Source organism: Ursus arctos, unplaced genomic scaffold (assembly GCF_023065955.2).
Source record: "Ursus arctos isolate Adak ecotype North America unplaced genomic scaffold, UrsArc2.0 scaffold_13, whole genome shotgun sequence".
NCBI classification, from domain to species: Eukaryota; Metazoa; Chordata; class Mammalia; order Carnivora; family Ursidae; genus Ursus; species Ursus arctos.
The window spans coordinates 47,639,198-47,651,213 of record NW_026622797.1 but is presented as its reverse complement, the minus strand read 5'-3'; the positions used below and the strand labels follow the sequence as shown (position 1 = coordinate 47,651,213).

Here is a 12,016-nt window from a genome sequence, read left to right as displayed (position 1 = left end):
CTTTTGTACACTGTTCTTCAGTAGAGAATATATGCTCCTTTTTTCTGTATTAGTGAAATTTAGTATCATGAATATCATGTAGAAAGGTCATTAAAATCTAACACACAACATCTATAGCAATTCTTATTTGTGGATTATATGACATGTAACCAACACACGACTGTGTTGCACATTACATACACAAAAATATCTTACTTAAAACAGACTTTGAGTTAAACACGTACAAGTCAATAATTATTTAATTATTCTATAAACTTCACTAAGTTCCTCAAGGGTCTGCCCAATGTGCTATATAATTTGGAATATAATAATGCCAAAGCAATCTTCTAGATCAAAGCCAAGGAAATATCTTGGACCAACTAACAATAAGGAGGTATTAGCTGCTTTAAAAGATGAGGACATTCTACCCCCCAAAAAAATGTGCTTACTGTTACCTAACCAAGTTCTCAAGTGTTTATCTGTGACCAACTTTTTCATTTAACACCTATTAGTATTCTCTGGAATGCACCTGGGAAAATGCTGCTTTGGAGTAATAGAAATTAAAATTCTGGTCTATCACTCCAAGATCTGAAAACACTAGACAAAATAAAATAAAATAGAAAGAAGCTCCCACGACTTAGAAAAACTGAAAAGTGCTACTACAAAAATGCTACTGCAAGCATCATCAGAGGCCAAGTGAAGTTTTTAAACTGTCCTAAGTTTTGCCATCAATAGGATTACCTTGTTAGGTTCAGCAGCAAATTGGCCACAATGTTGTTCATTGCATCAAAGGGCTTCTGGTGCCGCTTTTTAACAGCTCCAGCACTTGAAGTAACCAGACTCTTTGGCTTTACAGTTGTGCCCAACTTTCCAGAATTCACCATCAGGTCAATTTTGCTAATGATGTCAAATAAAGACTTAAAGGAAAAATATTGGGAGAGAAGCTATTAGCAAGGGCAGACATAGATGACATTCTACCAGGAAGGAAAGAAGAGAAAGAAAAACAATTTAAACTTATTTTTCCTCTTAGATGGGAAGACTGAAAAGTGAAGAGAATGTTTCCTATGCATATATAAGCATTAACACAAGACTGAATGTATATATGATATATCCATAAATTATGATGTCATTTCTTACTTGGTTGTCAATGGGCAACACACAGTCTGCATGCTCATTAAGTTCCTTCATTGCCAAGATGCTATTGTAAGGCGAGGTTATGACATCATCCTCACCAGAAGGATAAATTGACGTCACGAATCTGTATACTTCTGGAAATTCATCCTCAAGCACCTTTAAAAGAAATGTGCCAAGTCCAGATCCTGTTCCTGAGGATTAAAATTGCAAAAACAAAAACAGAAACAAAAAAAAAATCCAGCATAAATGATTCAAAATAAAATTGTGAGGAACTTGGAATTTTATAGGTTTTTTTGGTAGGAACATATATTAAAAACCAGAGCATTATATAGAAGACAGTTTTGCTTCCATTAAAAATGACAAAAACATATAAATATATACATATATAAAACCTAGAAACAAAATGAAAAAGGCAAACTAAGAAAAAAATATCCAACATATATGATGATGGACTAAATTTCTTTAATAAAGAAGTCTCACAGGGGCGCCTGGGTGGCTCAGTCGTTAAGCGTCTGCCTTTGGCTCAGGGTGTGATCCTGGCGTTCTGGGATCGAGCCCCACATCAGGCTCCTCCGCTGGAAGCCTGCTTCTTCCTCTCCCACTCCCCCTGCTTGTGTTCCCTCTCTCACTGGCTGTCTCTCTCTCTCTATCTCTGTCAAATAAATAAATAAAATCTTAAAAAAAAAAAAGTCTCACAAATCAACAACCAAAAAAACATGAATAATACAACAGAAAAATGGGTGAAGTATATAAATATGTAATTCATAATAAATCAAAAGGTGAATAGATGTGAGGATGCTCAACCCTTCTTCTAATCAAACAAATCCAAATTAAAACAATTTAATTTTGAATATATTAATGTTTTATAATACTCAGTATTAGTGACAGTGTGGGGAAATAAACCTGTATAAATTGTTTCTAATAGTATGGATTGGTGAAATAATGTAGGAAGTGTTTATTAATATCAATCAAAATTTAAAATGTACATATTCTTTGGTCCCACTTTCTTTTTGGGAGTACTACCTACAGCTATTGGGGCAAAAATAAGCAGAAATGTATGTACCAGGTGTTCAAGTGGGGATTGTTTGTAATAACTAAATACCATAAACAACATCCACTAATGGGAAATGGACTTCAAAAGTTATTATATATTAACACAACTGAATTCTAGGACACATAGAAGATATTGAAAGACATTCGGGAAAGATATAAAGTGAAAAAATGTTGGAATAATATGCATTGCATGATCTTATGTTAAAATACACACACATACTTTTAAAGGCATAGAAAATATTTGGAAGAAAAGACATAGGCAAACTTGATTCTCTGTGAAGAGAGAGGCTAGGATTTAGATATGGGAAAGGAGACCCTTTATAAACTTCACTATTATTTATTTTTGCCAGTAAATTATGAATAAAGTATAGTCTTCTGAGATTTTGAGTAATAGAGGCATTAAAAAAGGCATCATAATGAACTATAAATCAAACTGGTTTTTTGAAAACTTATCCAAACTAGCAGGTTAATTATACTAGTACAAAGAAAATTTGTTTCTTAATTTAATGATTATGATAGTCCTCTAAAGGCATGGTTACATAGCAAGTGTAACTTTAATTTTAAAATGTTATCATACTGAATAATATGTATAAAAAAATCCATATATATAACCTGCTGAACATAAAATCTTAATCTGAGAAAAACAGCATGGCAAATCTTTCTTTTAAAAATCACTAATCCTATTGGAAATTAGCAAAATATATTTTTCTAGTTCATAAAACAGAGGAGCAAAATACTTCATTTGCAAGGTACAGGCTTCCCTGGGGAAAGAAAGCAATGCAGATCATTTATTCTGGGTCAAGGTAATTGCTATGTAAGGAATGATTTAAAGGAGCTGACGAAAAGGATTTCTTTTATCTATGTCTCTTATTGCACACAAAGAAAACTTGTAAGGCAGTTAAAGAGTACTGATATTACTTAGCAAGGATACCTTTGAACAAGCCAGAAGTGCTTAGCTTCTAGGTGGGATATGAGACTAGACAAGCAAACTCTTAGGAGAAAGTCAGCATTCCCAGAAAGCTCACATATACTGAAATATAGTTGGGAATTTTATAAAAGAAACTAAAAGTAGAAGAAGAAAAAACTTCAGATTCAGTTGTATTGACTCTTAAAAGGGCTCCAATTTATAAACAATGGTAATAGCAACAAATTTTGACAAAAATTTAAAATAAGAAGCAGTTATGTATATACTCAAACATATACAGTGTTAAAAGTTGTACCTTTATTAAGCACAGGTCTGAAAACAGACTACTGTTTGCAAAATGAATTCCCATTTACACTTCACATTGTTATCTGGAAATGAGTGAATAACTTTACCTCCTCCCATGGAATGTATTATAAAAAAACACTGCAAACAATCACAGTGCTCTGCCGACTTTCTGAGTTTCTCTAAAATCTGTTCTTGATAAAGACTGCCAAAAACTTTGTGCCCCACAGCCCTGAAAAAAAGAATATAAATTACACCCTGGTATTTATTATTTCAAGATTTTATTATTTCTGATCTAAATGAAAAGATTACAGAAAAATTTGAAAAAGGATTTTTACTGTATTAATTCTTGTTTCATAGGAATAAATCATATTGTGATATTTCAAAGATACTAGATAGAAAATGTAACAAATATATAGCTCTATAATCCTCAAATATCCTGATAAAGTAGCTCATTATCAATGGATATTAAACTATGGTTTTCTAAATTTATCTTCTTTTTCTCTTTTTTTAAGGTATAATTATAAGACTTTAGTTACATAGTTTTTTCTCATCTCCATTTAAAATAAACTCTGCAGTAAATTTTTCATATTAAAAAGCAGAATGTGGTCAACTAGAAAGACATTCAAAATAAAAAATTTTGAACATATTGGTTTAATATAGGAGAAAACACTGGTCACATTATGTTATCATTAGTTGAAATGATACACAATAGAAAACTGATATTCATAAGGCTCTGTAAGCCCTTTTGATTAATCAAATTTGCAAGGAGCATGTTGATGCATTAAAAAATGATTAAAATGATTAAAAAATGACTGAATGACTTCCCCAGATATGCAGTCAGGTTGTGTAACTCAAAAATTACAGAAAAAGTTACACAATTAGTGAAAAGCCAGGTAAGTGGGCAGGTGAATTCATTTAGTGGCTGGTTCTCCCCAGATGAGTCTCTAGGAATGCAGAATGTAAATTCATGCTTTAAAGTTTTATTTATTAGAGTCATCTCTACCCCCAACATGGGGCTCGAACTCACGACCCCAACATCAAGGGTTGCACGCTCTTCTGACAGAGCCAGCCAGGGATCCAGTAAATTCATGCTTTAGCAAAATGGTATCACTACACATTAGGAACCTGAGGGACAGACTGCAAATAGATAAATGAGTAAATATTAGATTTGCAAATAACAAGGCTACTTAATTTTTAAAAAACAGCAAAAACAGTCTCAAAGTAAATTTTCAAATGATCATTGTTGAAGCTTTTTACCCCATTAAGAAGAACAGACAGTTATATATTTAAGAGCTAAACACAGCCTCAGGCTGAGCTTAATGCTGGGACACTGACTTGCACCTCTTATCAGTCCTATCAAGTCTGACCAACTGGAGAAGTTGATAGAATCAAATAATATCGGTAAGAGAACAGTTTATAAAAATAGTTAAAACTTTTGTCATTAGTATTATGTAAGAATCAATTTACAAGGAATTTAGTAAATCCATTTTTCACGATTTTTTTCTTAAAAAAAGGAGAGAAAGAACTATGATACTGATGGCTTTTCAGTATTGAGAAACCCCATCATTTATCCAGGAAAAGATGATAGGCCGAAAGGCCTAGAGGCAGGTCTGGCAGGTTAGATCTTGCTTTCATGTCAGCAGGACCTATTAGAATGAAGGAAAGATCATTCATTTTTTTTCAGATGACATTCAATTTTTACATATGGCATATTCTCACCAATTATTCCCTGAGCCAGAAATATCAGTGATGAGCTGCTTGCTGTCAAACACATCCCTTAATGGTCCCTGCAGAATTTCATTTACTACCCCTTCCTCCATGTCAATCAAGACAGCCTGAGAAAGAGAAATAAAATTGAACTAGCGTATTTTTCTTTAGAGCTAGTAACTCTGTAAATGAATTTATGACCTAAGAGTTGCATTGTTCTTTTTAATAGCTTAGGCTTAATCAAATCGTTATCTGAATCTTTATGTAGAATCTGTTATAAGAATGAAAAAGTAATTGCACTTTGCTCAGGAGGTGGAATACAATTAAAAGGTGGGTTCGAAACTCTTCTCCTACTCCAAAACACCACGTGGGGCCGGGGCAGGAGGAACTGAATAATCCCTCAACTGATTTTCTAACAATTCCTTTATTCATGTGCCTACGTGATTGTAAATGTTTTGAGAACAAGGTCTCAGAAATTTAAAAGGTGCCCTAACCGGAAAAAAATTCTCAATAAATGTAGGGTATGTTAATGCCCTTGCTCACCAGGAACAACCACGCTGCTCTTCATGAATCACAGCCCAGAACCGCCCAATTCAAATCAGTAAACTCAACTATCCGGTGCAAACCAAGGCTCTGGAGAGAGGTCAAAGACGACAACAGGGTCCCTACGCCCAAGAAAACCTCATTCATCATCACAAACATTACCGACACGGGAGACAACCTGTATTACTAAGAAGAAAATGAGAACATAAAACGTAAAATTAAGTACGGAAAGAAAAACAGAAAAGACTGGAGGGAATCACCGCAAAATGTAGGCAGGGCTAGCTTGGCAGTAGGGTTATAAACCCCTACCCTCACTATTTTGTGCCTCCCCTGTTTTCTACACTGAGGAAGAGGAGTGAAAAAGTAAAATAAATAGTTAAATTAAAAAGCTGAAAAAAATCCTGAAATAACCTTCGAGTATACTACAAAGCTATTAACTCTTTGATTCAGTGTCACAGAGAAAGTGCTTGGTTTATGGACTCTTTTTAGTTCTTGTGACGCTGTGACTTTAAGCACTTACATGCCAGTGTTCTAAGAGCTTTACGTGTATTATCGCATTTGATCCTCACACCCCTATGCATAATTACCCCCGTGTTACGCACGAGAAAACTGAGGCCTGGGAATGCTAAGTCACTTAGCTGTGATCACCCAGCTAGTATGTGAGCGAGCGGAGATTCAAACCCGGTTAGCCTGGCTGCAGAATCTTCAGTCTTAACCACCAAACCCTTTGCTCTCCTATGGAGAGGAGATAGTCAAGTTCGATATTTATGGGGTACTAACTACCGTGGGGTTGCAACTTATGCCCATTTAAATTCTGTGAATTAAACTGCTTGTGTAGTTATTTAACTATGCTACTATAAGCAAGAAATTAGTCTTACCCAGTATATCAGAAATATTTCTAATTGTACAATCACAGAAGTATATTAGAAAGACTACAGAATTACGTATTACAAATGTGCTATTTTATATACAGCAAGCAATATACATATATTTTATGTACACTGGACTACATAGGGTTATTTACTGGCAATTTAGGGTTTGTCTAGGATATTTTATGATAATATGCAAGTTTTACCTAGATGTTGACTTTAACACCTAATCAACCATAAGAGAGACTTCACTGTATGGGCAAACTATAGTATACTACAAGTTGTGTAAGATTACAAAAAGAAAAAAAATTAGCTTATAATGGCCTTGTTCCAAAACAGACTTATTTAAGATAATCTGTGGAAAATTACCCTCATTACCTTGCAATCCTGCAAAGGAAGCGACGGGCAGAATACAAATGGACATTCAAGCACCTCTTGAAGTCAGTTTTCATAGAATCATCACTGTCATTGTCACTGAGCATTAAAATGCTGACATGGTATAGAACTCTTTCAATTCTAGTCACATCAAGCCTTTGATTTCTTTTTCCTTGGAAATTAATTAAATGAGGAATTATTCTGGGTTCCTCACGCCACCATCCAAGGTCTGGAGTCACAACTGTTTCAGGATTTGATGTTTATTGTTTTCTGCCAGAGCAACCTGGTGATAGTTTTCTGGTCTCTGAGCTCTCCCTTAATCGTAATAGAGGATTACAAAACTCTGAGTATTTACCCATTAACCTATGATACTGGACACAGCAGAAGGACCTAACCATGAAGTTATCTTGTGAAGCCTAGACTCTTCAGTGATCACAGCCACATAATACCAAGACTCCTAAGGAAAAATGGAAAAGTACCTTCTAGGACAAGTCAAAGGTGACAGGACACACTGATTTATTCTTTCCCAATAGTGTTTCCTCCACCTCCTACCTTGCTCACTGACAGAGTGGTGGGAAAGAGCTCAAATTGGGAGCACTCTAGAGAAATGTCAATGTTACTTTTTCTGTAAGATTTGGATTAGGATGTTAGCACTGTCCATAGCATGCAGGATATACCAGATGTGAATCATCTGAACAGCCTATAAGCACATGGTCTCTGCCAATAAATTTTGTTTTCCAAGGACATCAGAGATTACAGATATAAGGAGACAGTTCCCAGGTACCACAACACTACTGCCTTTTACTCTTCCAGCCACAATTCCAGGTCTGGTCCTTATTGTCTCAATTCCTACCATCCAAACTGCTTTTCTTTTTTGTTACAAAGATTATTAATCAACAACTGGAAAAAGCAGTTTGTTGTAGAGAAATAATTGCAGAAGTGTTGTTGGAATGAGGTTAAGACGAAATATGGGCTACTGACTTGAAGCATTTTTGTTCAAGAGGTCTTACATGGGTATGGTATTCACTATAACGTGGCTGGATCTGTGCTTTGTGCTGGGAATGGTAACTGATGAAAAGAAACGTTCAATTATCTTCAAATGAAAAATTAACCAGCATTAGCATGTGTCTGAGGCTTAAAATTAAGAAAGCTCCTTTTGTTATCATTTACCCAGACGTGTATTTCCCCTGAAATATTTATTAAAAAATGCTAACGATACAGTGTTTTTACTTTAAGCACAAAATTTTCCCCCTAAAGTTCCAGGTAGATATAAATGTCTGCTTAACTATATGTATATTAAAATGTGGCTTAGTAAATACTTTAAATTTGGGAAGTTAAAATTTTATTCTCATGATAGTTACAGAAGTATAGTTATTTTAAGAACACACACAATATAAGAATCCAAGTATATAGATCTTACTCGTGCTTTCAAAGAACAAATTTTCCCCTTGGAAATACTGCCACCATCACCAACCACTCTGAAAGATAAAAAATGAGAAAAGGTCGTAATATCTTCCAAGGCTAATACTGCTGTTAGGTAATACAGTTAACTCCCGTTTATATAATATAGCTACTTGGGCCTGGTAAGGCAGACACAAAAGGCAACGTAGAAGGTGCCATTCCTATTCTTCTCCCTTGCCTACCCTCCCCTTAGGCTGAAAAGTGAGGTGTTTTTTCTTGGCTTTCTTTGTAGTTAGGGCTGGCCATGTAATCCAGTTCTTACTGATGAGATAAAGGGAGATATTCTGGGAAACTTTTCTGATAAAGAGGACCAGATGTAGTTGGTGCCAACTCTTCCTTTTTCCTACCTTGAACATGAATACAGATGTGATGCATGGAGTGGAGGCTGCCACGTTATAGTTTAAAAAAATAAACATGAGGACAAGAAGCCAACATAATAGGAATAATGAAATGAAAGTACCTTGGTCTTTTAAGGCACTTCTCCAAGCCTAGATCACCCAATTTCCAGATTTCTTTAGATGGGCTAACTGGATACTTGTATTGTGTAAGCCACCATTAATGAGGTTTCCTATTGTAGCTGAACATACATTAACTGATATACCAGTTATATATCATGAGTATCTAAGGCTGTTCCTAGAATTTCATGTTGAACTAAAGTAACTTCATGTATGACCAAACACAGGGTATGAGTCAATACAACTTACAAGAAGACTATATGAAAGGAAGTTGAATTGAGCACAGATGATACTATAGGTTGGGTTGGTAAACTATTGTCCTTGGGCCAACTCTGACCAGCTGCTTGTTTTCCTAAATAAAGTTTTATTCAAACACAGCCATGCCCACTTGCCTATGTACTAGTAAGTTATACCTGCATTCCTGTTACAACAGCAGAGTCGAACAGATGTGACACAGACCTTATGGTCTACAAAACCTAAAATATTTACCATCTGGTCCTTTGCAGGAAAGGTCTGTTAACCTCTAGTACAGGTAAATTCCTAGTATGCTACTAAAAAGGTATGGTCATTTCCTCAAATAGATATAGCCGTGTACACCAAAATGTGGTCTTGTTTTTTAAAGGTTTTTTGGTACCACCATGGAACAGATGCTGGCAGGTGTTGCTAGTACATAGAAAGAAGAGTAAAATGCCAAGACTCATCTCCCCTTTTTGGATAAACTCGGGATTGGGGAAATAAGAATGCTCTCACGTTGAATTATAAAACAAAGTACAGGGGAGTATAGTTACGTAGTCACCTTATTAAGAAAGAAAAGGTCCCCGGCTGAGTCTCGACTAAGTAATACTTAATGAATGGATTGACCATCAAGAGTAGAGGGGATGAGAGTGGGAACTCAGTTAGAAGGGAAGCACATAAAAGGAAGTACTACAAAGGCAAACTTGAGTCTCTTAACAGTATTTAGGGGAGAGGATGTTCTAATTCGCAAAAAAGAGGGAATCCTAGATAATAGATATCTCCATATAATAAAGATAAATGACATCAGTCATTAAGGTAATAACCTAACTCCCCTTGGTCTGATTCCACGATCACCAAGCAACCTTCTATTATTTAGCTTTTCAGGTAGATTTCCTACAGAAGAGAAAGTGCTTTTGAAGGGAAAGAAAGACCTGGTGCTCTTGAGTTATGGTTCCTACTGTCAATTACTACATCTACTTTCTGCTTTTTAATCTACCATTCTCTTTGAGTTTGGTTTATCTGCCTGTACTGGAAAGCAATGGACTCATTCTCAAGATGTTAACAAGTTTTCTCAGTTTGCTAGTCTGAGGGCCAGACTCTGGGATTCACCAACGAAGTGGAGACTAATTAGCCTCCCCTAGGAGATAACTTACCTCAAATACCCAACCAACTAATTCAAACTAGAACTAGAATTTTTACTGAATTAGATAAAGGTGGATATTCATGATATATTTTTTAGTTCAAGTCCACCAGTTTAGTTTTATTAATTATTTTGAAAATACACAAACTTAATGATTAAACATTAAAAGCTTATGGACATACCTTGAATGTCAAAATTACTTTCAGATAAAATATACATATGCTCTTTATTAAATAAACAAAAGTAATTTGACAACTGTTTATCTCCTTTTTAGCACATTCTATTCATAGGACAAATATTCCTAACTACAAATAGTATCACAGAAGCGTAAAAAAATATTTTTCTTTAAAAAATTAGTCATTCTCGAATGCATTAACAATATACCCTGAGGAAACTTTCAGTACCCCTTCAGTAAAACTTTATTTCAAGGTCATGTTAAAAGAAGACACATGAGGGGTGCCTGGGTAGCTCAGCTGGTTAAGTGTCTGCCTTCCAGTCAGGTCATGATCCTGGGGTCCTGGGATGGAGCCCCATGTTGGGCTCCCTGCTCATCAGGGAGTCTGCTTCTCCCTCTCTCTCTGTCTCCACTTGTGCTACCGCATGCTCTCTCTCTCAAATAAATAAAATCTTTAAAAATAAATAAAAGTGAAAGAAGGCACACTAAAGGTTCTTTTTGTTCCTTCATATGGCCTTAAAAGGAAACCTACTGTCCTGCTCTGCAGAATGAGAAATATTAATGATATGAGAATAATGAGAAAAAAAATATGCTTTCAATCGTGATAAAAACAAAAAAGCCAGACAACTTCTTTATAGTTATCCATTGTTTTATTGTCCTTTGAAGAATTCTCACCAATCAGATGACATGAAAAGAATCATTACGCTATGTGATAGACTTTAATCCCATCTTACCTGGTATCCACATTTCTAAAGAAGCTGCTTATTGCCTCATCATAAATTCCTTTCTAAAAAGAAAAAAAATATATTTATAACATTTGATTAAGTTTTGCCTCTTTCCCAAATAAAATCCTTTCTATTTAATAATCTCACAATACTGTAACGGCTGGTATTCGGTTATGAGAATAACAACAAAAGTGCAAGTTATCATAAAGTGCTTAGACTGATTCTTCCTACCTAAAAAATAAATGCTGTAAAATCTATGGATTAAGTTGAGCAGAGGGTGCTGAAGAAAGGAGTCCCCCATAGGATTGTAGAACAGGTGCGTCAAACAAGAGCTTTGTCTAGATTCCTGGTGATCATTTTAAAGTTGATTAAATTCAGGAATATACTACTACACATGTTACCTATTTTACAAAGCACTTTCCCAATACTATCTCATCGCTCTTCACAACAGTCCTGATAAAAATGAGACCCTGAGAATCAGGTAGCCTTAAGACTGAGATCTTCGCCCAGGATTTGTTTTAACGACAACAAACGTTTAAAAACCAGTTTGTTCTTCCCTGAGAAGATCCCATACACCTTATGCCGGTCAGATAAGAGGTAAAATGGACTGATTCTTGTTTGACGAGCCTCGGTGATAGGCGAGGGGTCTCCGGGCGGCGGGGCCGGTACCTGGTTGACGGCGGCATGCTCCCTTAGCGCCAGATCCCAGAAGCAGCAGCCGATCTGGTTTCCGCACTGGCCGACTGCGATCAGCGAGAAGAGGGAAACAGAGTAGCCATTAGGTGACAAACAAGGCCATTCGGCTGCGCGGCGACCGAGTGCCCACCCTCCCGCGCAGCTTACCCTGTACGACCACCGACTGGGTCATGCTACGGCGCGGCCGGACCAGAGGACTAGGAAACCCGCGCCTACTTTCGACTCCCGGGCAAGCCCCGCCCACCAGTGGCGCGCCTGG

At 36.1% G+C, this 12,016-nt stretch overlaps 1 protein-coding gene across 4 annotated transcripts in view; it reads right to left on the bottom strand.

Annotated features, from left to right (window-relative positions):
* TUBE1 (tubulin epsilon 1) overlaps positions 1-12,016 on the bottom strand; it is a 16,728-nt gene extending 4,712 nt beyond the window's left edge. The window contains exons 1-8 of one of the 4 annotated variants that reach the window (XM_026511618.4): positions 11,905-12,016; positions 11,731-11,804; positions 11,071-11,123; positions 8,291-8,348; positions 5,096-5,211; positions 3,484-3,605; positions 1,117-1,304; positions 721-896 (exon numbers count right to left, since the gene is read on the bottom strand). In XM_026511618.4, the coding sequence (XP_026367403.1) occupies positions 721-896; positions 1,117-1,304; positions 3,484-3,605; positions 5,096-5,211; positions 8,291-8,348; positions 11,071-11,123; positions 11,731-11,804; positions 11,905-11,929 (812 nt within the window). In that variant the 5' untranslated portion in view covers positions 11,930-12,016. Of the gene's footprint in view, positions 1-720; positions 897-1,116; positions 1,305-3,483; positions 3,606-5,095; positions 8,349-11,070; positions 11,124-11,730; positions 11,805-11,904 lie in introns of those variants that run through there. The other 3 variants (XM_057311137.1, XM_057311138.1, XM_057311139.1) reach the window with 3 other exon arrangements.